Consider the following 21,604-nt stretch of genomic DNA (forward strand, 5'->3'; position numbering starts at 1 on the left):
ATGAACCGTCTCCCATTCTATGCCATTAATAACCCCGCTTGAATGAACCGTCTACCTAAATTGGTTCATCGTCGTCCGATCTGGACTACTCATTCAAAAATAAATATATAGAAACCCTAAAACATTTTATTCTCTCTTTAACTAGAAAATAAAAGAAGACGCCCCTCCATCCTCTCTCTCTCGACTCTCTCGACTCTCGAGTCTCGAGTCTCGACTCATCGCTCTCTTCAAGAACGAGCGAGAGAAGAAGCGCAGAGGCGAGATGGGGCGCGTGGAGTCCTACGAAGATGTTGTCATCAAGTCTCCGATGGACCGGAGATCGTATCGGATCCTTCACCTCGACAATGGCCTCTCCGCGCTTCTCGTGCACGACCCGGAGATCTACCCCGATGGATACAAGCCGCGAGATGAATCCGGAACCCCAACGAATGCGGAGGAAGGCGATGGAGAGGAGTACGACGATGAGGAGGAGGAGGAGGACGTGGAGGACGACGATGAGGATGGGTCTGATTTGGAAGGAGATGATGAAGAGGGCTCGGAGGAGGAGGAAGAAGAAGATGAAGGAGATGGAGATGCGGATGGAGATGGGAGTGAGCCGAAGAAGAAGAAGGGGGTGTCGCCTACTAAAAAGGTGATAGTTTCGTTTATATTGTTTCAAGTACTGCCAACATCGGTAATTTTGGATCTAGTGAGGTTTGGGGTAGTGTATGGAGATTCTTGTTAGGTTCTCTTGACCTCTTGGCGTTCTTTTGCGCTGATTCATAGGAAGCATGCCCCTTGCTGTATATCATATGACAAGTGATCACCCAAGTTTGATACTTGATGAAGTTTGAGATGTTGTATCAATAAAGTAAGTAAAGTATTCAGTTCAACAATTTTAAGAAAATTTTGTTATTCTGCAGTCTTGGCTGATGAAGCGAGGCTAAATTACTAGGTTTCTGACCTTTCCGAGATTCTTTTGAATATTTTGTTTGATACTCTTGACACACATTACCATCCACGATATGTTTATAAATTTAAGAAGATATTTGGAAATTGTGAAGCACAATGCTTGGTAAGAACATGAGACATGCATAGACGAAGGAGGAGCTCATTCTGAGATACTTGGACTGTGAATTTAGCATGATATTTCATTATTATTTGATGGTTCTTGAGGTATTTTCCAGGTGATTAAAATTAGCACAAAATAGAAGAAGAAGAGAAAACCATATAAGACTTAATGATGATTAATATTTCAAAAGTACTTGATTTGTACGCCGAATATTTTGGTGATTATTCATCTTCTATTAACATAAAGTTACATATGGGTTTCCTGAGAAGCTTTAGCTTTTCGTTGCTTAATTGTTGTCAACTTGGGATAATTTACTTTCCATTTCCACCTTACTTCCTCAGAGAAAAAAATCCAATGCAAATTGATGCAGAATTTGCCCCTCTCGATATTTTGGTTTCTGTAGTGGTGTAGAACACTTTCATTTGAGCGGTTGAGCCTTAATGTTACTAGATTTTCATTTCATATTTCAGGCTGCCGCATCAATGTGTGTTGGAATGGGTAGCTTCTCTGACCCTTCTAAGGCTCAAGGTCTAGCCCACTTTTTAGGTGTGCAAACAACTCCCTTTTTCTTTTCCAGGTTTCACTTCATTATACTTTCTTATTCTATGACTGCTTTATAGCTGACTTTCTTTTGTGGTTTACTATTTCTGCACTACAATTCAGAAGGTTGGAAATCTGATGAACAAATTACAGACTTCTTTAGAAATATTGTAGTCATTGCATTCTATTATAACTATATTTTATGTGAACTTGAGCTCATGTAAGGAAAATGGGATGTTAGTCAGTCTTGCTCAACAGCCAACAAGTATATTTGTGAAACATTTCATGCACAAAACACCAATGATTCAGAAGGGTTTTGTTATCAGTGTGATACATGGTCTGGACAACTGAACTTATTGGAAATAATCTGTATATCATTGAATCTTAATTTCCATGTTATTTTGAGGAACTGCCATTTTGTATGTAAACAAAGATCAATTAAAAGACAGACAAGCACCAGAATCCTTGTTCTTTTGGTACATTGGAAAATGGAAATATTTTATTTTCTATTTACTGGCACCCTTTTAAGCTGTATGAATGTCAAAGTTTAAGTACTTTTTAGAAAGTGTTCAGTAGAATCTCCTTGTTGTAACACCTGCCTATGACTGTTTATTTATCTGAATTGGAGCTCACATTTTACAGAACATATGCTTTTCATGGGGAGCTCCGAGTATCCAGATGAAAATGAGGTTTGTGCATTCTTGTATCTTTTTTCAGAATATATTTATTTGGGCTGCGAGAGCTAGATGAGCTCCCTTGCATGACTTTTTCTCTCCTTTTTCCTTTGTTTGCTGTGCTAGTTTGGTTCAACAATATTATTAATCTTCTAATCCTGAATCTGGTCTTAGTTTGGTTCAACAATATTATTAATCTTCTAATCCTGAATCTGGTCTTAGGAATTTCTCGAGGCCTGAGCGTGTAGCAAGTTTATAACTTTATATTACTTGTGCAGTTGGTCACTTCATCTAAATTATTCAGGTTGGTTGGTGTCAAATGAAAAAGATATTCTTTTTTCAGATCTTTTGACAAACAAGAATTAGCCAGTTAACTGCATTTAGGAAGTTCCTGTAACCCAAGTTGTAAAGAATTCTGGCCCCAAAAATGGAGTTAAATGAATAATATATTCAACAACTACTATTTTCTCAGATCATTGGAATCATGGAGGTCTCCTACCAGATGTTTATTAGGCCAATAAATATTGAATAGAAAGTTATTATAGGATCAATTATAGATTGTGATTGAGAGTTGAAATATAGTGTCATAGCTTTAGCTTGTAAATGGAGTTGAGCTTAATAGCAAGGTTTGAATATCGAGATCAGGATCGACCACCAGAGAAAATGATACATATCGATCGATACAATATTAGACTATTTTTTAATTCCTAAAATAATAAATAGTTTATAAAAATGTAGGAAAATTTCTAAAAATTTAGGAAAAAATGATGGAAAGTAAGGCTGATTGATGTCCCTTTGACATTTGATCAGGATCGGCCATTTGACCTTTGATAAGCTTAGTGGGTGATTGATGTCCCTTTGGGTTGGATCCATTTTGGATCCAAGCTGGTCATTTAAAGCCGTATTAGGCTGTTTTGGCCAAGATGACCGGAATTTCTGGCCCCAAAATAGCCTCTTGGCTAGGATGGGGTTATCCGTTTCAGCTACCAATCCTAATCAGAATCAGCTGAAACAGGCAACCTTGATTAATACTTTAATAGTTTATTAATGTGTGATATATTTAGCTTGCCCAAGTTTTCCCAAATCTTGATGATTGGGTCAGGCTTGGGCTAGTCTGATCAGGTCGCATTCATAACCATAAGTCCTCTATATCACTCCTGCTTTCCTTGTGCTAGGTTGGACTGATAAATGAATGTGTGGAGTACACAATAGCGACAATTCTTACGATGACAGAACTGAAAAAAATAAACAGTAGTTATAAAGCAATGATACTTGTTAATGATTTGTCTGAACTTTAAATCAAGCTGGCCTTCTGGAGTTGTAGATGTTGATATTTTATAAAGCAAAAAAATCCATGGGGTTGTTCTTTCTGCCACCTAATGGCCAATATAAGAGGATAAAATAGCGCTCTTTCTGCCACCTGATGGCCAATATAAGAGGATAAAATCTGAACCTCTTCTGTATTGAGTATCTGCCATAATTTAAAAGCTTTGAGCTTCAATATTTTAATCTAATCAGTAAATGGAATCAATGTCAATGTGTTGATCAACTGCACAGTTTTGGCTTATAGTGATCTTTGAAAGTGTTATATTATGGCATTTACTCGTAGTTCGTATTCTGATAATACCTTAAGATCAGCTTTGATTTGTGTGTTATAATTTCTTGTTTATGCTTAATTTTGTGATATTGGTCATACGGAGTATATTTTGAAATTGATGGTGTCTTTTTTTATTTTTTAGGTAACTATATTATGCTTGGCTAAAGGGAGTTTGATACTCAATAGTCCTTCACTTGAAGCATAGCATTAGACAGTTTTAGCTTGGTTTAGGTAGTGTCTTGCTTCTTTTTCTGATTCATATCAAAGCCCACTTACAATCTTTTTTTCTCTTTTTGCTAGTATGATAGTTACTTGTCCAAACATGGCGGTTCATCAAATGCTTTCACTGAAGCTGAATATACCTGTTACTACTTTGAAGTTAATCGGGAGTATCTCAAAGGGGCCTTGAATAGGTAACTATTGGATCTTGCATTGCCTATATTTCTTCTGTGTGCACTTCAACTTTTTTATTGTTTTGGCACTGATAAATGCTTTGAGACTCTTGAATTGTAGGACTGCAGTTTTTCTTTCTAATATACCTTACAACAGTTTAGGCAAACCATAAAGCTCACATATATACATGACTTGTTGACTCAGTATCTGCTTAGATTTTCTCAGTTCTTTATATCGCCACTTGTGAAGGCTGAAGCAATGGAACGTGAAGTGTTAGCAGTTGACTCAGGTATCTAGTTGTTCTTTATTTTTCCATTCTAATTTCCTTATGCCTAAGTTCTATAATCATACAAGATGTTTGCTGATGTATATATTCTGATTGGTTTCTTTAGAATTCAACCAAGTATTGCAAAATGATAGTTGTCGTCTACTGCAACTTCACTGCCATACATCTTCTCCTGGGCATGTATTCAACAGATTCTTCTGGGGTATTATTTTCGGCAGCATGAACTTTAGTCTCCCATTATTTTGGTTAGCAGTTCTAACTTAATTTCCTACTATTAGGAAACAAGAAAAGCTTGTTTGATGCAATGGAAAATGGTGTCAATCTGCGAGAAGAAATTTTACAAATTTATAGAGGAAATTATCATGGAGGAATGATGAAGCTAGTTATCATTGGGGGAGGTGAGGCTATAGTGTAATTATTTTCCCGCCTCACATCATATTTATTTTCCTTATCAGAACATGAAAGCTAGCTATTTCAGCCAGTAGCAATATCATGCTGCCATTGCCAAATATTGGAGATTGCTTATTTTTAATTTTTCACTGCAACTGCACTACATTGTGCTTGCAGATCAGGTATGCATTTATGTGCACTAGGATGTAGCAGTAGTATTACCATGTTTGCAGGTAGCCTGCTTCAATTTGGGTAGCTATATATTGTTGAAGGCAATTTTGTCTCAAAACTACACGACTAGTGTTGGAGTTATTCTTGAGATGCCATATTACTAAGTGGTCCTTGACATTGCTTAATCAGTTGTTCTTGTTGCAGAGCCCCTTGACATCCTAGAAGATTGGGTGGTTGAGCTTTTCAGTCCTGTTAAAGCTGGTCCTCCATTAAAGTTGACTGCTAAGATTGATATGCCTATCTGGAAGGTAGGCAAACTTTACAAGTTGGAGGCTGTTAAGGATGTCCATATTCTTGATTTGTCTTGGACGTTGCCTTGTCTACATAAAGAATATCTGAAGAAGCCGGAAGATTACTTGGCACATCTCTTGGGCCATGGTACAATTTTGACTTCTGTTATTAGATTGCATTTTTGTAAGATATGCAAGATATTGTTCGAAAATTTTCAAAGAAATGGATAATATGTTTTTCTCAATGCTGCTCCTTTAGAGTGATATCTCTTAATTTTGATCCCCTCTACTACATTTGCATAATGCAGTTTCTTTACATCTTTCCACCAATAAAATATGTAGTGTAGTCCAGGGAAACTAAAAATTAGCATTTTTCTGCTGACAATCTGAGTGTTTTTATTTTCTAATCTACCAACTGTTACTTATTTTCCAATCCTCAATGGCTGTAAAGGAAACTCGTGCTTATTTGTTTTCCTGATAAAGCCAAACAATTTAAAGTCATCATATCTTATTTTTAAATGTGCAATGTTACTAGATTGTATCAGCTAATCACTACTTGCTTATGTTCTACCATGTCTTTTACTAAAGCCTGCTAAACTTATGAATATTGAAATTTAATTTACAGAGGGAAAGGGAAGCTTGCTTTACTCTCTAAAATCTAAAGGATTAGCAACTTCATTATCTGCTGGTGTTGGTGATGAAGGAATGCGCCGATCCTCTGTTGCTTACATCTTTGTCATGTCTATTTACCTGACTGATTTGGGTTTGGAAAAGGTATGCTAGACCATTTATATGCTTTTTTCTGTTCACCTCTGACCTACTTGATGCTTTACATCTGTTCTATGTTAAGTGCATGTTGGCATGTAAAGACAAACATTAGCTTCCATTATCTTCACAATTTTAACTTAATTTACAATTATTAATTGGCAACATCATAAGACAATTCAGAGGAGAAACACACAGTTGCGCATACATATACAGAGGCATACTCAAACACAGATATTTATTAATTTGTACCTGTATGCATGCTTTTTTGCTAAATAACTAGTATTGGTAGGGTTAATTTTTAAACAATTATGACATCCATTTATTTAGCACTATAGTGGCCAACTACTTTAGAATTTAGTTGGACCTTCAAATTGTGTAGGGTAAAACATGAAAAGAGCAACCAAGAAAAATTTGGAGTTCAGAAAGTGATTCGAGAGATGCAGCAGAAATTTAAGATATCAAGCAGAATAAGGATAATCAAGCTTGACTTGAGCTCAGACCACATGTAACTTGGTCAAGCTTGGATCAGTCTTACCAAGCTCAAGAATAATTTCAAGCCAAGCATGAAAGATAGCTGCCCTGATCAAGCTCCCTCTATATGAGGGAAAAAGAAATTGAGAACCTGCATATATCTGCAAGCTTGGAATTCATATACTATATATATATATATATATATAACACCATTGAATATTGATTTACTCAACTTGACTTAGACTAAATTAAACTCAATTTGAGCCAATTTGAGCTGGAGAAATTAAGGTTTCTGTCTTAAATTATTTTCATCAAGCTGGCGATCGAGGCTTTTTTTCATCTTGAGTTTTAATGGGGGTGAAATTAAGCTCTTTTTTATTTTTTTAGATTTATCACCTCTAACAGGCTGCTTTCTTTAGTGATTCATTTGTTTGAATTAAATTTGTAATTTGGCATTTTTATAAATTAATTTTTTCGCCTTGATCTTTCTAATAGAATGCTTTGGCAGATGTATGAAGTCATTGCTGCTGTATATCAATACATAAAGTTACTGCAGCAATCTAAGCCGCAAGAGTGGATATTTAAGGAACTCCAGGACATTGGAAACATGGAATTTAGGTTTGCAGAGGAGCAACCCCAGGATGATTATGCAGTAGAACTTTCAGGTTTTCTCTTTTGTTATTTTCTTTTCACTTTTCTAGCATGAATTTCATAGTGAATGCGCACAATTATTTAAATCAAACGGCATTTGGCACTGTCAGTCAAATGAAAAATATCTTTCTTGATGCCCTGTTATTATTTATCACCATCGAGAATCAGCAGACCTTTCCTCTTTATTTGTTTCTTATGATTGCACTAATTATTCCTAAAATATATGGCAATGTTATCACAGGCACAAAATTTATCTCACCAATTAATGTCTAGTGGGCTGGCTCATTTATGTCTGAATGACAGAACATGATTGCAAATTTGAGGTTATTTTGTGTTTCTTTGTTGTGATTCAGTTGATTTAAAACTAATAAAAAAATATTTTGCTGCAGAGAATATGCTGTTCTATTCTGAAGAACACATTGTTTATGGAGAATATGCTTTTGAAAAGTGGGATCCAGAATTAGTTGAATATGTTTTGAGCTTTTTGTCCCCGGACAACATGAGGATCGACTTATTGACCAAGTCATTTGACAAGCATTCAAAAGGTAATATTTGCAGACTCTTTTTCATTTGGGTATTCAATATTTGTATGCTCTGTCCTCATTGTATGACAATGAGGAGCTGTGAGTAATAAATCTGAGGAAATTGTTTAAAAGAAAATTTGTAGAAAGCTCATGCTGATGGAAGAATTCAGTAGTATGCGAGTAATATTAACAATGTGTTACCGGAATTGCACATCATAAGACTTAAGATTAGAGCTGATCAGTGATTGTGGAAAATGGTGCCCTTTATAAATTGTAGCTACTTAAGTACCACAACCTTGAGTTCAAATTTGAGTGCCGCAGCTTTGAGATTAATTAAGTGGTATTTTCTCACCAAGTTATCCATCCTCATGAATTTAAATTAGTAATTCATGCTTTGGTTCATGAAATCATTCATGACGTGGGTCATATTTGCACAATTTATGCTGTATGCATGTTTATATGGTTAGACAGGCAAAGAAGAAGCCACTTAGGACAAACTATATATATACACACACACACACATAATGGTACCTCAGAGGCTTATATGATAGATAATATCTCATGCTAAAAAATTCTACTGATGACATACTTTCCATTGCAGCCATTCAGTATGAGCCATGGTTTGGTTCACAGTACATTGAGGAAGACATTCCACCCTCTCTTTTCAATAGCTGGAGAATTCCTGCTGAAATAGATCCATCTCTGCATTTACCTGCAAAGAATGAGTTTATTCCTTGTGATTTTACTCTGCGCGGTGCTAACATGTTAAAGTCTCCTAATACCAATGATCCTAGATGCATTGTGAACCAACCAATGATGAAATTCTGGTACAAGATAGACTTGACATTCAATGTTCCTCGTGCAAACACGTACTTCTTGATAACTGTTAAGGATGGATACAACAGTCTGAAGAATTGTGTATTGACAGAGCTCTTTGTAAAGCTTCTTAAGGATGAGCTAAATGAAGTTTTATATCAGGTAAGCTATCATTGTTGAACATTTAAATTCATTGTTTTCTAAAAAGCTTGTGAACTAATTCGTTGTCTACCTGTCTGTGTTGTCATGTTTTTTTCTTTTTAAATGTCTTGTTGCAGCTCTTTCTTATTTCAACATTTGGTCCTTTATTTTATCTTGGTTGATTGTGATTTAACTTCGCAATATATCATGCCTATTTGCCACTTTTCTGAAAAGTGGTTTGTGTACCTACATAGGAAGCTGTTAATATGTTTTGCTCTCTTCTGTCCTTTTGCCTCAGCAAAAGGGCTCACTTTCCTAGCAACTGCATATGACTTGGGGAGTCATAGTGTATATTGTTTCTTTTAACAATACATATTGCTAAATATACCCAAAGGCCCTGGTATCTATAATTTTATTTTTCAGTAATTTTCTTCAAGATCTTTTGTTACTCTTAGTTTCAAATTTGTTTTGCATACATTTATCAAATTTAAATAGTATCATATATTGAATTCGTTTGCACCAGCATATGCGACCATGTACTGCATAAGTGCATATGCACTATGAAATCCCTTGATCACGTATTACATTTGTATTTTCTATTTTTCTTGATAATTTTATAACAGTAACCTTGCTTTTCAATATTAACAATTCAGAACTGACCAAAGGAAGGCTCATTCTACCAACTGAGAAGGAAAGCTAGACTTTGATTTTCCTTGTGGACCCTTTAATCCATGGAGCTTGAATTTCAAGGATAAACCTTTTTTGATGAGATTTTCCAATACATTCTGTCATTGTGAAACAGTTGGCATGATTCAAACAATCCAAATAGGATACTGTCCTAATGCTTACTCGTCCAAGACATGATATATGTAGTCTAGGTTTATAGTGCATGGTTCCAAGAGTGTTTGGTATTCATTTCATAGATGTGTTGTTTATAGCTTTGACTATCATTTCAATTTTTTGAGTTTATTTTGTTTGAATAATCAGACCTTCCGATTTTGATATTTACTCGAACTTTTTATCCATGTTCAGGCAGAAGTGGCTAAATTGGAGACGTCTTTGTCAATACTTGGTGACAAGCTTGAGCTAAAGCTTTACGGTTTCAATGACAAACTTCCCTTTTTGCTCTCCAAAATTTTGTCTCTGTCCAAATCTTTTGTTCCAAGCATTGATAGGTTTAAGGTACTATAATATCCAAGTGTATTACTTTTGGCTGTTATGTGAACTTAGATAAGTTATACTTGTTTATTTTTCTTAAATAGGAACTGAGAAGGAAAAGAGTAATATTTTGTGGGTTGGTCATGCTGCAGCATCTAAATAATTGCATGATTTCCTAACTAGCAGGATACCTTTAATCCATGATTAACTGAAAATAGTCCTATCTTTAGATAAACTATGGAAACATTTCGCCATCATTAAATTACTCTTGGCTCAAGAATAAATAAGAATGCTTCCTCTCCATCCTTGCTATTATGTTGGCCATATTACGCCCTTGAAGTTATAAAACTGGAGCTATACACAATTTTTTCCTTTTCCTACTGTAAACATTTAAATCTTGGTTTGAAGAAGGGATAGTTATCCCTAGGTTTAAAGGCGTTGTTGGGTCTATTATTGACATCAATCAGTAGTTAGCTTTGAAACTTAATCTGATGGTGGACAATGAACATAAATTTTTTAATTTATGGCTAACTTCTTGCATGTAAGAGAAAGATTTGCTTGGAGATTGCATCCGTGCTCTTGGGAGTTATTACTAGTTAAAACTCAGTAATTATCTTTTCAAATGTAAACCAGCAGTATAACATGTGAAATCCACTGAGAGAAGGACACAATTTGGGTATATTGGGAGTTTGAGGTTCTAATATGAAGGGTCCCTAATACTTTATCGGACATCTAGCAGAATCTACCATGTGGTTTACTTTTATATAAAATATGTAATATCTTTAATGTTATTACATGAGGAAAAGAATAATTCTGGTTTCACAATGTTTCGCTCTGAATTGGACAGACCAGTCTCGTTCATTGAAGTGAATGAACAATTTAGAATAGCTTTATTCCTTTTTGTTCTTTGTCATAAATAAAGAACAACAACAAAATATAGATCCTTTGATATCACTTTTCATGGATCCTCTGTTTCATCTAAAATGTTGGACAACAAAAATAATGGCGATGCTAGAAAAGCAACTTGCTCTTTCATCATAGTTTAATAAGAAGATTTCAAAATGCCATGAAAAAAATGGTTGTTCGCTCAACTGTATTAAATCATATCTAACATAACCATTTCTGTTAACGAGCTTGTATGTAGAGGTGAATAATACATCTTTAATTTATTTTTCTTATAGAGGAATTATGTCAATGTGTTCTTTTACTTTGTCCCTTTCTCTTGTTACACTCAGTCTAAGGTGTTCTGGAGGATTTTATGTCAGTGCTTTCGAAATAGTTAAGTACTATTTGCACTCCATTAATTGGTCTTTCTAGATTGCTTCACCTTGGTAGCTAGAGTATGGGTGATGTTGCACATCAATGACTAATGGCTTCCTGGATGAAGAGTTACATCTTACCTATGGAATTGATGATGTTGGATTCTCTTTTCTATCCATTGCAGTGAAACTACTAATGAGTTTCTGGATGATGAATTGTAAATAGCTGCATGCTGTTTCTAGTAATTAATGACTAATAAAAGATACTATAAATTGGGAGCGCCAGCTTTTTTACTGGTAGATAAATGATTCAAATGAACATGAACATAAGTTGGATTGGTTGATAGTTTCTCAAATACATGCTTTTGTTTAATTTATGCAAGTTCAAAAGTGGGCATATACAATCTATCTCTAATTGAATTATTCAAATTTCCTCAGTAGTTTAAGATGTGTAATATTAATTCAGCATGCCTAGTTATGTGCAATTTACTTTGGATTTCAATAGGTTATTAAAGAGGATATGGAGAGGGCTTATAGAAACACCAACATGAAGCCTTTAAGTCATTCTTCCTACCTGAGATTACAAATACTGCGTGAAAGATTCTGGGATATAGATGACAAATTGTCTACACTCCTGGAATTAAGTCTTTCTGACTTAACAGCCTTCATACCTAATCTTCTGTCTCAGGTAAATAAAGAACATTCATCTTAATACCTTATCTTTTTAGCATTTTCTTTGTTCTACTTTCCTTTTCTGGATCTCCCTTTTATAGCTCAAATGTACTTTTGTCTCCTGCTCTGTATTTGAATAAACCTGCATCTGCCTGCAAACTTGCAGTTGCATATTGAGGGCCTTTGCCATGGCAATTTATCAGAAGAAGAGGCAGTTAGCTTATCAAATATATTTACAAATATATTTGATGTACAACCACTGCCAGTGGAGCTTAGGCATCAAGAACGTGTTCTATGCTTTCCATTGGGTGCAAGCCTCCTTAGAAGTGTGCATGTGAAGAACAAGCTTGAAATGAATTCTGTTGTTGAGGTAATGTTGTCTCAGTGGCTATTAATTATGCTTTACATGTATTTCCTAATATCTTCCAACCTTGACACAATATGTAATAATTGACTGCAAGTGGATGTGTCTCAGTTCTCACCTTTGTGCCCCCAGACTGCAATGAGCTACTACTTATTGTTATTAATCGGCAGGCGAAAGCCTTGACTCCTATTGTTGGCTCGTGCTTGGTATATATTGGATTAGTGTCCTTAGGTAGCTGACTCCAGGGACATGCATGTCATATAGAGCCCATCACATGGTAGGCTGAGGTTGCAACATGTTGAAACAACTGAACCCCTTAGAAGGCTAATTTGCAAGAGGCTTTTTCTTTATGAACTGTTTTCATCAGTATAATTTTCTCTTCACAGCTTTATTTTCAAATTGAGCAAGATATTGGATTGGAGGCAACGAGACTGAGAGCTATCACAGATCTTTTCAGCAACATTATTGAAGAACCATGTTTTAATCAGCTAAGGTATATTGGACTATATAAAACCTCTCTTATGTAATACCTTTTTGTAGCTAAAGCATGCTATGGATGTTGAATTCTACTTGTGTTAGTCCAAATAGCTATTTCCCATTAAATTCCAGTTTTTTAGTGCAATGAGCTATCAGTTGATGGATATTCTTGTCTGTGCTGAATGTAGGACAAAGGAGCAGCTTGGTTATACTGTCGAGTGCGGTCCACGAATGTCATATCGTGTGTTAGGATTTTGCTTTCGTGTTCAGTCCTCCAAGTATAGCCCATTGTATTTGCAAAACAGAATTGACAACTTTATCGGTGGTCTGCAAGGGTTATTGGTATGCTCCATATCTGTTTCCTATTGTGGATATTATAATTTGTTTTCTATTATTGATTTCTACCTGGTACTATGTTTCCATTACTGAACAAGCAATACTCATCTCATCATTCATCAACAATTTTTTCCTAGTGGTATCCATTGTATGGTCAAGTTTAAAGTATCGACTAGTTGATAAAGAAACCTTGAATCTTCTGAAGGAGAATGGAGGTTGTTTTATTTGAAAGAAAATGGATGTATTGGTTTGAAAAAGAAACATGTACTATCTTTCTCTCCTCAGACCCTGCATTAGTGGCCAGTGGGACCATCTTTCAGTCAGTCTTTCTCTTCTATCTCTATACTTGGTTTCAATGCAAAAGTAAGATGGTTTCATTATGGTCCTATTACCATAGCTGCCACTTATGTCATTTTGGAATTCTACCTTGTCCATTATGTTTCATTTAGCACTTCTTAGCGCAAAGTGGCTGCTGAAGTCTTCCCTCTGTAGGTTTGTTCAGTACTAGCTTAATCAAAGGCCTATTAAACTTGGTCATGTCTTGTAATTTGATTTGTATATCTCAACATTTTGTAGCTGTCAATTATCTGAACCATTTGACAGTTGTCCTTATTACTTATTAGTATTTTTTTAGTATCTCCTAAGAATTTGGAATGCCATGCATCACAAGAGTCGGCCCTCATAATGTGTTTGAAGTTTTGGCCGAAACAAACTTGTTTCGGCCAAACCGGATAGGTTTTGACCATGACTGATCAAACCCACCTCGAAATTGGTGTGGGCACTGGTTTTGGTGGTTACTGCTGTTTCAATGGTTTTGCCAATTTCAACTGTATTAAATAATCTGTTGACCCAAAAACTTAAAATGGTAAGTAATGAATGAATAATGCCTACCATACATTTAGGATGTTCCCTCACATTCAGCATCTTCAAAACATGTTCCCCAGTATTTGGTCCACCTTCTGTATCCATGTCACATCACCTTTCTGTTCACCACTCTGCAGTTGCAAAATAATGAATAGTGATGTATCTTTGTCATCATTTTCATCTTGGAACCTGTTCTTTCATTTTGTTTATAATTGCTATCTATACTATATTCTTATTTATCAACTGAATATTTATGGTATTTCAATCGTTGTGACTTGTGAATATTGACTGTTACTTTTATCCTTTCATCATGACAATCATGATTCAGTGGGTGCATCTCCATGATCTTATGATTTTGGTTTTTTAGCACCTTTTCTTTGTTTCCCTTGCATTTCTAATTCATGGTTATTACAGCACTGTCAGAAATGAGTCAAAAGATCTAAAATGTTGCTCAATTAATGTTATTACTTTTGTTGATTGTCTTAAATGAAAGGTTTAGCTTTCTGAATAATTGATGATGATACTTATACCGATAAATTACTGGATTTGATGATACTCTTTGCTTTGGATATTTTCAGAATACTTATTGCATTTATTGTTTCATTAAGCCCTAGTCTTGTCTCCATTTAGTTTGATAAAGCTATTTCGAATTTTTTTTCACCCCAGTTCTAATGCTCCATTCTCTCCCCGTCGTGAGAGCAAAACTTGGCATATAAATCTTCAAGTAAATTATATTTCTGTGTGACTGAAATCAATCATGGAATTCCAAATATTATTTTTCTTCTTTACAGGATGGGCTTGATGATGAATGCTTTGAGAATCATAGAAGTGGGTTGATAGCTGAGAAGCTGGAAAAGGACCCATCACTTTCATATGAAACTGGTCATTACTGGAGTCAAATCGTTGAGAATAGGTAGCAATTCTATTCTCTGAACTATCAGAGTTTTCCAAATAATCGTTATAAAATGCCTCTAGAGCTTGTTATAAGAGTAAATATAATAACAGCCTAAACTGCATTCGTAATTACTTCTATTGATAAAGGTTGCATGATGTTTCATAAAAAGTATTGGCATTACTCATGTATGTAGTCCATGAGTTTCTTTTTTCATTTTTGAATTTTCACTGTGTGCTTGTGGAAGACCTATATTATCTCAGGTTTCTTGAAACCTTAAGAGTCTTGTACTGTGTAAGGTTAATTTGGGGAACAAGGACGCACTGGTTTGATCTATTTGTGGTTATTTTATATGTTTTATAATATGCATTATCTTTATTGGTTAAATCCAAGAATTATGGTGTCATAGAATATTTTGGGTGCTTTTGATTTTTTAGAACCATTAGTTTTTCGATGTCATTGAACCCAAATCACAACCCGAAATTGGAATCATGACTAGGGCTTGACGAGCAGCTCAGGCTTGGCTCGGGCTCGGCTCGGTCAGAGATGAGCCAAGCTCGAGCCGCTAAAATCGGCTCAAAATTAATATCAAGCCGAGCTTCAGCTAGAGCCAGTTGCTCAGGCTCGGCTAGATAAGTTCGGTATAAAAGGGGTGAAATAAACCCCAATCCCCAAATCACCGCCTCCTCTGCCGCGGTGTGCCAGTGCTGCCTCGTCCTCCTTCGCCAAGCCGTCGTCGCTGTGTCGCCTCCACCTTCTTCTACAGCTGTAGTGCCCCACCTCCTTTTTCTTCTTCTTCTTCTTCTTTAGCCACAAGCCGCCGTTGTGCCGCCGCCTCCTGCGGCAGCCAAAAGCCGCCGTGGTGCCGCCTCCTCCTTCAGCAGTGGCAAGCTGCCACAGTGCCGCCGCCTCATCATCTTTTAGCAACGGCAAGCCACTGCGGTGCTGCCTCCTTCGGTAGCGACAAGTTGCCGCAATGCTGCCTCCTCCTTCGGTAGCGGCAAGCAACTGTAGTGCCCCGTCCCACGGTGCCTCGCCTCCTTTTTTGGCTCGGTCTGGGCTCGATTTAGCTTTGTCCGGCTCGGCTTGAATGAGGCTTAATGATAGGCTCGGTATGGGCTCAGGCTAGCTTGGCTCGAGTTGAGCTGAGCTAAGCCTGAGCCCAATTCTAAGGCTCGAAATTAATTTCGAGCCGAGCCTGAGTTGAAGCCGGCTCGCTCAGGCTTAACTTGTTTATACCCTTAATCATGACCGACTATGTATCTCAATACACTTGAGATAACGAAGCCTTAATAAATAATTTCCTAAGTCTATTATGACAATAATTTAATATAAATATCTGATTTCAATAAATGTAATCCAATAATAAGGAAAATGACCAATGTCACCACTAATGTGTCTCCGATTAAATTAAAATAATAGAATGTTAAGAATATAAAAACTATGGCAATTAAAAGATAAAAGAGGTAAATCTTTAGTGGAGGTGAGGTCCCGGTGCGTCACGCTCAATTGCCACGTTGATTAGTATCTGAAATATTAGAAGAGGGATCTCATAAGCCAATATCTATGGCTTAGTGAATGGAATCCACTCAAAAGTTAAATAAATCTAAATCCATAAACATAACTTTTAGTAAATACAAGTTTAATAATATAAAATGAAACTCTTACTAAGCATTCTTATGATAACAATAGTAATGACACAAGTAATAACAGAGTAAGTTATATCTCATAAAATGCTTAGCATCAATATACTGAATTTTTCTTAATAATAATAAATGTCATGTCTCAATTAGGTTAATATCTTGTGGGTCTATGTCAACTAAAAGCCATCTCGAGATGTGCTCGAGTCTTTTCATAACTAATTCAGTTAGAGTTATCAGGATGTGTCACTATGAGATAAACGCAACCTGTCTTTTCCACTAACCATAGAGATTAAGATCACCTTAGGGAGACTCCTAGTTTAGCCTGAGATTGTTCTTTAATTGCGCTAGGGCCACTTAAATGGATTATAAGCTGATCAGGTATAGGTCTGTTCCCTGGATTGTTCTCTAATTGTGCTAGGGTCACCTAAACAGATCATAAGCTGATCAGGTATAAATTTATTCCTTAGACTTTTTTTTCTAACCATGTTAGAGTCACCTAAACGGATCATATGGTGATCGGGTATAGGTTTGTTATCTAGACTGTTCTCTAACTATGCTAGAATCACCTAAATGGATTATTTGTTGATCAGGTATAGATCTATTCTCTAGACTTTGAAGTAGACTTAAGTGACCACAGAGAAATACACGAAGAATATTTAGTATGTGTATTTTTAAAGTTTTACTAACCTATAGCCAATATTTTACTATTTGCACGAAGATCAACATTTTAGAAACTAAAGTATTGCATGTAGTAGAGTATGACACGAAATACAACACAATATAAAAAGATGATAATGCACGGAGTATAATACTACACAAATAATAATACAAAGGAATCATAGTATGAAATACGAGACGATAATTATGTGAGTAAATTCACTCACTATAACTCCGCGTGGGATAGCTCAATTCTCAGTTCAAGTACAAGTATAAATCTTTATATTTTTCCATAAATAATTCCAAACTTAAATGGTATTTTTCAAATTTTAAAACAACTTAAATCCCCCTAATTGTGCTAAAACAAAACCCAATACTTGGGCTGGCCCACAGCCCCAAATATTAAACAATTGGTTGGGCTAAGACCTAACCCAAACCAAAATGGATTGGGTTAAAAGCATAATTCCCAGTTTTCGCCGATTTTGATCTTGGCCAAAACCAGTCGGTTGGCTAGTTTCAGGCGGGATCGGCTGTATCGGCTAATCTTGCTCGAAGCAAGCAAGAACGGGTGGGATCCGACCTGGACCTTGCCCTTCCATTTGCTCTCTTCTCTCTTATCTCTCTTTTCTTTCTTCTCTCATTTTCTCCTCTTTCTCACTTTTCCATCGGTGCTCGAGTAGATCTCCGGCGACCTTGACCTCCGACGACATTATTCGACGAAGATTCGACGACGTCGGATAAGTTTTTATTATTATAAATTTTTTCAGTTTTTAATTCCTCATTCCTTCTTTTTTTTCTCTTCCTGCACTGAGTAGATCTGACGACCTCTACTGTTATAGCTGCGGTGAAGTAGCAGCATCAATTGCTGAGAGCCTGAGAGAAAAAATGGAAACCTTGTCTATGTGAGTAAGTTTTCGAATTTTGAGAGGGGGGAGGAGAGAAAGAAAACTTGATATCCATTTTGAATTTTAATATGTGAGTAATTTTTATTTTCTTATATTTCTCATTTTTCTTTTAATTTTTAGAAATTTTCTATATTTTTTAATAATATTTAGAAGTTTACGTAATTAAAAAATAATTTGAACCAATATAAGCAGCAGATACGATCGATATTTCCAATACGTATTTTTTTATTGGACGATCAATACTGATTCCGATCTTGATACTGAGAGCCTTTGGTTAAAAGGTCACAACCCACCTACTTTTATTAATTGGACCTTAATATGGCCCAATAACTAAAGCCCAATTCACCAACTTAACCACTAACTCACTAACCCATTAACCCATTAACCCACTAACTAAAGTTCACTCACACACGGATCCCAACCCATGTTCTTTCTTCCTGCTTCAAAGGAGAAAGATGAAGAGGAAGGGAAGATATTTGCTAATGACCTCACTGTCTGCATTTACACCATCGATGCCAACACCAACACTGGCCCTATGATCTCGAGGACCCACAATGGAGGAAAAACAGCTCCAACTGGTCGATGGGGAGTGAATCACCACAATGGTCGTCGTCCATGGTGGAGCACTATTGGGGCTTCTAGAACAAGAAGAAAATACACCCACGATACGAGGTCGTCAACGTGAAGCTATTGAACAGATTTGGATCTCAGCATTGTATAATACTTCCGATTGAATGTGCCAGATAATGCCGGTTGGCCAATGGATTGCTTCGACAAGGCCATGAACACTAAAATTAGGTTTTTATAATCTAACCTATTAATCTCTAATTAAATATGTGGGGTGGGGGAGGACTTACCTGTGATGCTTTTGGTGTTAATCTCTCACTCTGGCGACTCCTCGATGTCTAGATCCGATGACTCTCCTGGAGGAGAATAAGCCCCAATTTATATTAGGAAAGAGTTGTTAGAGATTACGGATTCTTTCGGTGACGATATAAAAAGATTTTGCTCCTTCCGTCTCCGAAAGGGAGAAAGAAGAACAATGCCGCACGTGCCAGGCATGTGCAATCCTCTCCTTATTTGTTTTTTTCTGGATGTTACAGTTGTGATGGGCTTGAGACCAATATGCTTCTTATGTTAGTTACAGATCTTTCCACTAAGCCTGTATGTGTTAGCAAATCACCACTGGAGGGTATTCCGTCAGAAGAATCAATTAGGTCTTTGATCAAATAAAATTTCAACATCAATTGGATTGGAGTGTTGTGGTAGGATAACTGCCCTGAGTTCATTCAGTTGCCAAATGATGCAATTTAGGTGGGATAAGTAGGTGTTCTACTATTTGAAAATACATCATTATTCATTAGTCATGAGCATCGGAAATTATTCTTACAAAGGCAATGATGAACATGCTTTGACACCTTCAAGGATATGTGTTTAGTCTTGATTTTAGCAGTGAATGTTCACTGTTGCTTTCCCTATGTAGCAAGGGTGTCAAGGATGGAGTAGGAAAAGTACAGGAATCTGTGAGAAATGATCCAGCAAATGGGCCTAAAAAACAGACACACAAACACTACTCGGCACGATTAATCTCACCAGCATGTATAGCAATAGCCCTATTAAATTTTCGTTCTTTCTGCTCTTGTTTCTTTCTCTGTTCTCTTGCTTTGCCATGAGCAGATGGAGTTGATAAGTCATTCATTTCTCTCTGAGGTTTAGAAATGATGTTTCTAGTATTAAGATTGTCAAGGTGAATGATGCTCACTTAGCAAGAAATATGGCTCGTTTTTCTTCTTTGTGCACTAGACACAAGCTCTCTTTGCTTATAGTCAAGGTTATGATGACTTGTTACTGCAAGCTCTTTTTTAGTGATGATAATGTAATTTTCTTCCATCTGTATTTTGTTAAATGTCTTAAAAGTTTACTTCCACCTACAGGTACTCATTTGATATGTCAAAAGTGGAAGCTGAAGAGCTCAAGACAGTTCAAAAGAATGATGTTATCAACTGGTACAATACATATTTAAAACCATCATCATCGAAATGCAGACAACTTACCATTCATGTGTGGGGCTGCAATACCAATATTACCGAGGAGGCTAAATTGCAAGAGAAACCTTGGGAAGTCATTGAAGACATCAATGCCTTAAAGACATCATCTAACTTCTATTCTAGCCTCTGCTAAGGTATCATAGGTGGTTCAGTATATCGAAAATTGATTTGATGATTTTTACTGTTATGCTTCTTCCCAAGCCAAAAGAAAAAAGGAAAATTGGGAAGCATTCGTTTGTTGATATATTGACCTATTATTGTCTTGATACATTCATAGAAATTTTTATTTTCTTCAATGAAATAGTAGAGTTTTATTTCATTTTTGCTGTACATTTCTGTGCCATGTGTGCTTTATTGTGATTTAATCAACGGGAGACATTATGCATGTGCCACTTTATGCATCAGCAGTTAATTGATGGTGATCCTTGGAAGTAATGATGCACTTGTCTTCCTCATTAGTTGACACAGCTTCGGCCACATATTGTAGCTTGAAAATTGTTTAATGAGTTTTGTATTGTTCCCTACTCTTGTAGAATGAATTCCAGTCCAGTCTGACCCAGGGAAAAAACATTCCAGTCGAACCTAGGTTCAGACTGGGTTGGCATTGGTTATACATCAGTTTGTTTTGGATACATCAGTCGAACCTATGTTCATATACTTGAATTTTCTATCCTGTATGAAATATGAATACGTATATATACCTCTATTTGCTACGTATTTATATTTTACCTCTTCTGTTTTTAGGCTTAAATTAACTCCAATTCCAATAATTTTCTTTGTATCGACTTATTTTCTTGTGGTTTAGATTAAAGTGTAACAGTTAATTTTTTATTCAGCACATTTAGTTAAATTATATGTTAAATTTAAAGATTCTTACTAGAGACAAAGTTATAAAGAATTGAATATATTTTTCTATGTATTTAAAATAATATTGATCTAATTTTAGATAACAAAGATATGATAAATATATGTATATTTTATTAATATTTTTGTTATTTGAAATTCGATCGATATTACTTTGAATGCATTAGAAAATTTATTTAATTTTTTATAACTTTGTCTTATTAGAATCTTTAAATTATACATTTGATATAGTCAAATATTATTAAGAAAAGTAACAGTTTTAGTTTGACAATCTTAGTGACAGTTAAGAAAAACAAAGCCGAGCTTGGAGCATGCCTAGAGGTAAGACTCCATGGTCGGACAATCTACAGGCTGAGCTTTATATGCAGTACTGGATAGCCACGGGGCTTAGTCTATGTGAGTCCATATATCATTTCTTCTCCTCGGAAAAACTCCCTCGTAGGTGGGGCAGCACTTCTTGAAATTCAATCAATATAATATTGAATTTATTGCAAAACTTATTTAATCATCTGTAGCTTTGTTTTTAATGAGTATTTTTAAATTCGACAAGTGATATTGTAAATTATGATGGAAAAAAATAACTGCTTCAGTTTGGATATAATCATAAGAGGGTAAAGCAGTACAAATAAACTATAGGGGATTGAAGTGAATTTAAATCTAACCACAGATGGTTAAAATATAATTTCTCTGTATATATTTATA

General features: G+C 35.8%; 1 protein-coding gene across 2 annotated transcripts; it reads left to right on the forward strand.

Annotated features, from left to right (window-relative positions):
* Window positions 1-149: 149 nt before the first annotated feature.
* Window positions 150-20,368, forward strand: LOC140775905 (nardilysin-like). 2 transcript variants are annotated; one of them, XM_073119396.1, is made up of 20 exons: window positions 524-631; window positions 766-850; window positions 1,522-1,597; window positions 2,234-2,280; window positions 4,163-4,275; window positions 4,471-4,544; window positions 4,648-4,743; window positions 4,820-4,939; window positions 5,307-5,540; window positions 6,018-6,166; window positions 7,140-7,296; window positions 7,672-7,827; window positions 8,408-8,784; window positions 9,796-9,945; window positions 11,686-11,868; window positions 12,019-12,222; window positions 12,603-12,709; window positions 12,882-13,035; window positions 14,685-14,806; window positions 19,925-20,368. In XM_073119396.1, exons 3-20 carry the CDS (start codon window positions 1,534-1,536, stop codon window positions 20,169-20,171), a joined length of 2,754 nt encoding a protein of 917 aa, XP_072975497.1. In that variant the 5' UTR covers window positions 524-631; window positions 766-850; window positions 1,522-1,533; the 3' UTR covers window positions 20,172-20,368. The 2 variants fall into 2 exon arrangements, with proteins under 2 accessions (XP_072975496.1, XP_072975497.1); XM_073119395.1 differs by lacking the exon at window positions 766-850 and having other exon boundaries at window positions 150-631.
* The last annotated feature ends 1,236 nt before the right edge of the window (window positions 20,369-21,604 follow it).

This window comes from Typha angustifolia, chromosome 14 (assembly GCF_048772165.1).
Source record: "Typha angustifolia cultivar Huaian chromosome 14, ASM4877216v1, whole genome shotgun sequence".
In the NCBI taxonomy this organism is placed as follows: Eukaryota; Viridiplantae; Streptophyta; class Magnoliopsida; order Poales; family Typhaceae; genus Typha; species Typha angustifolia.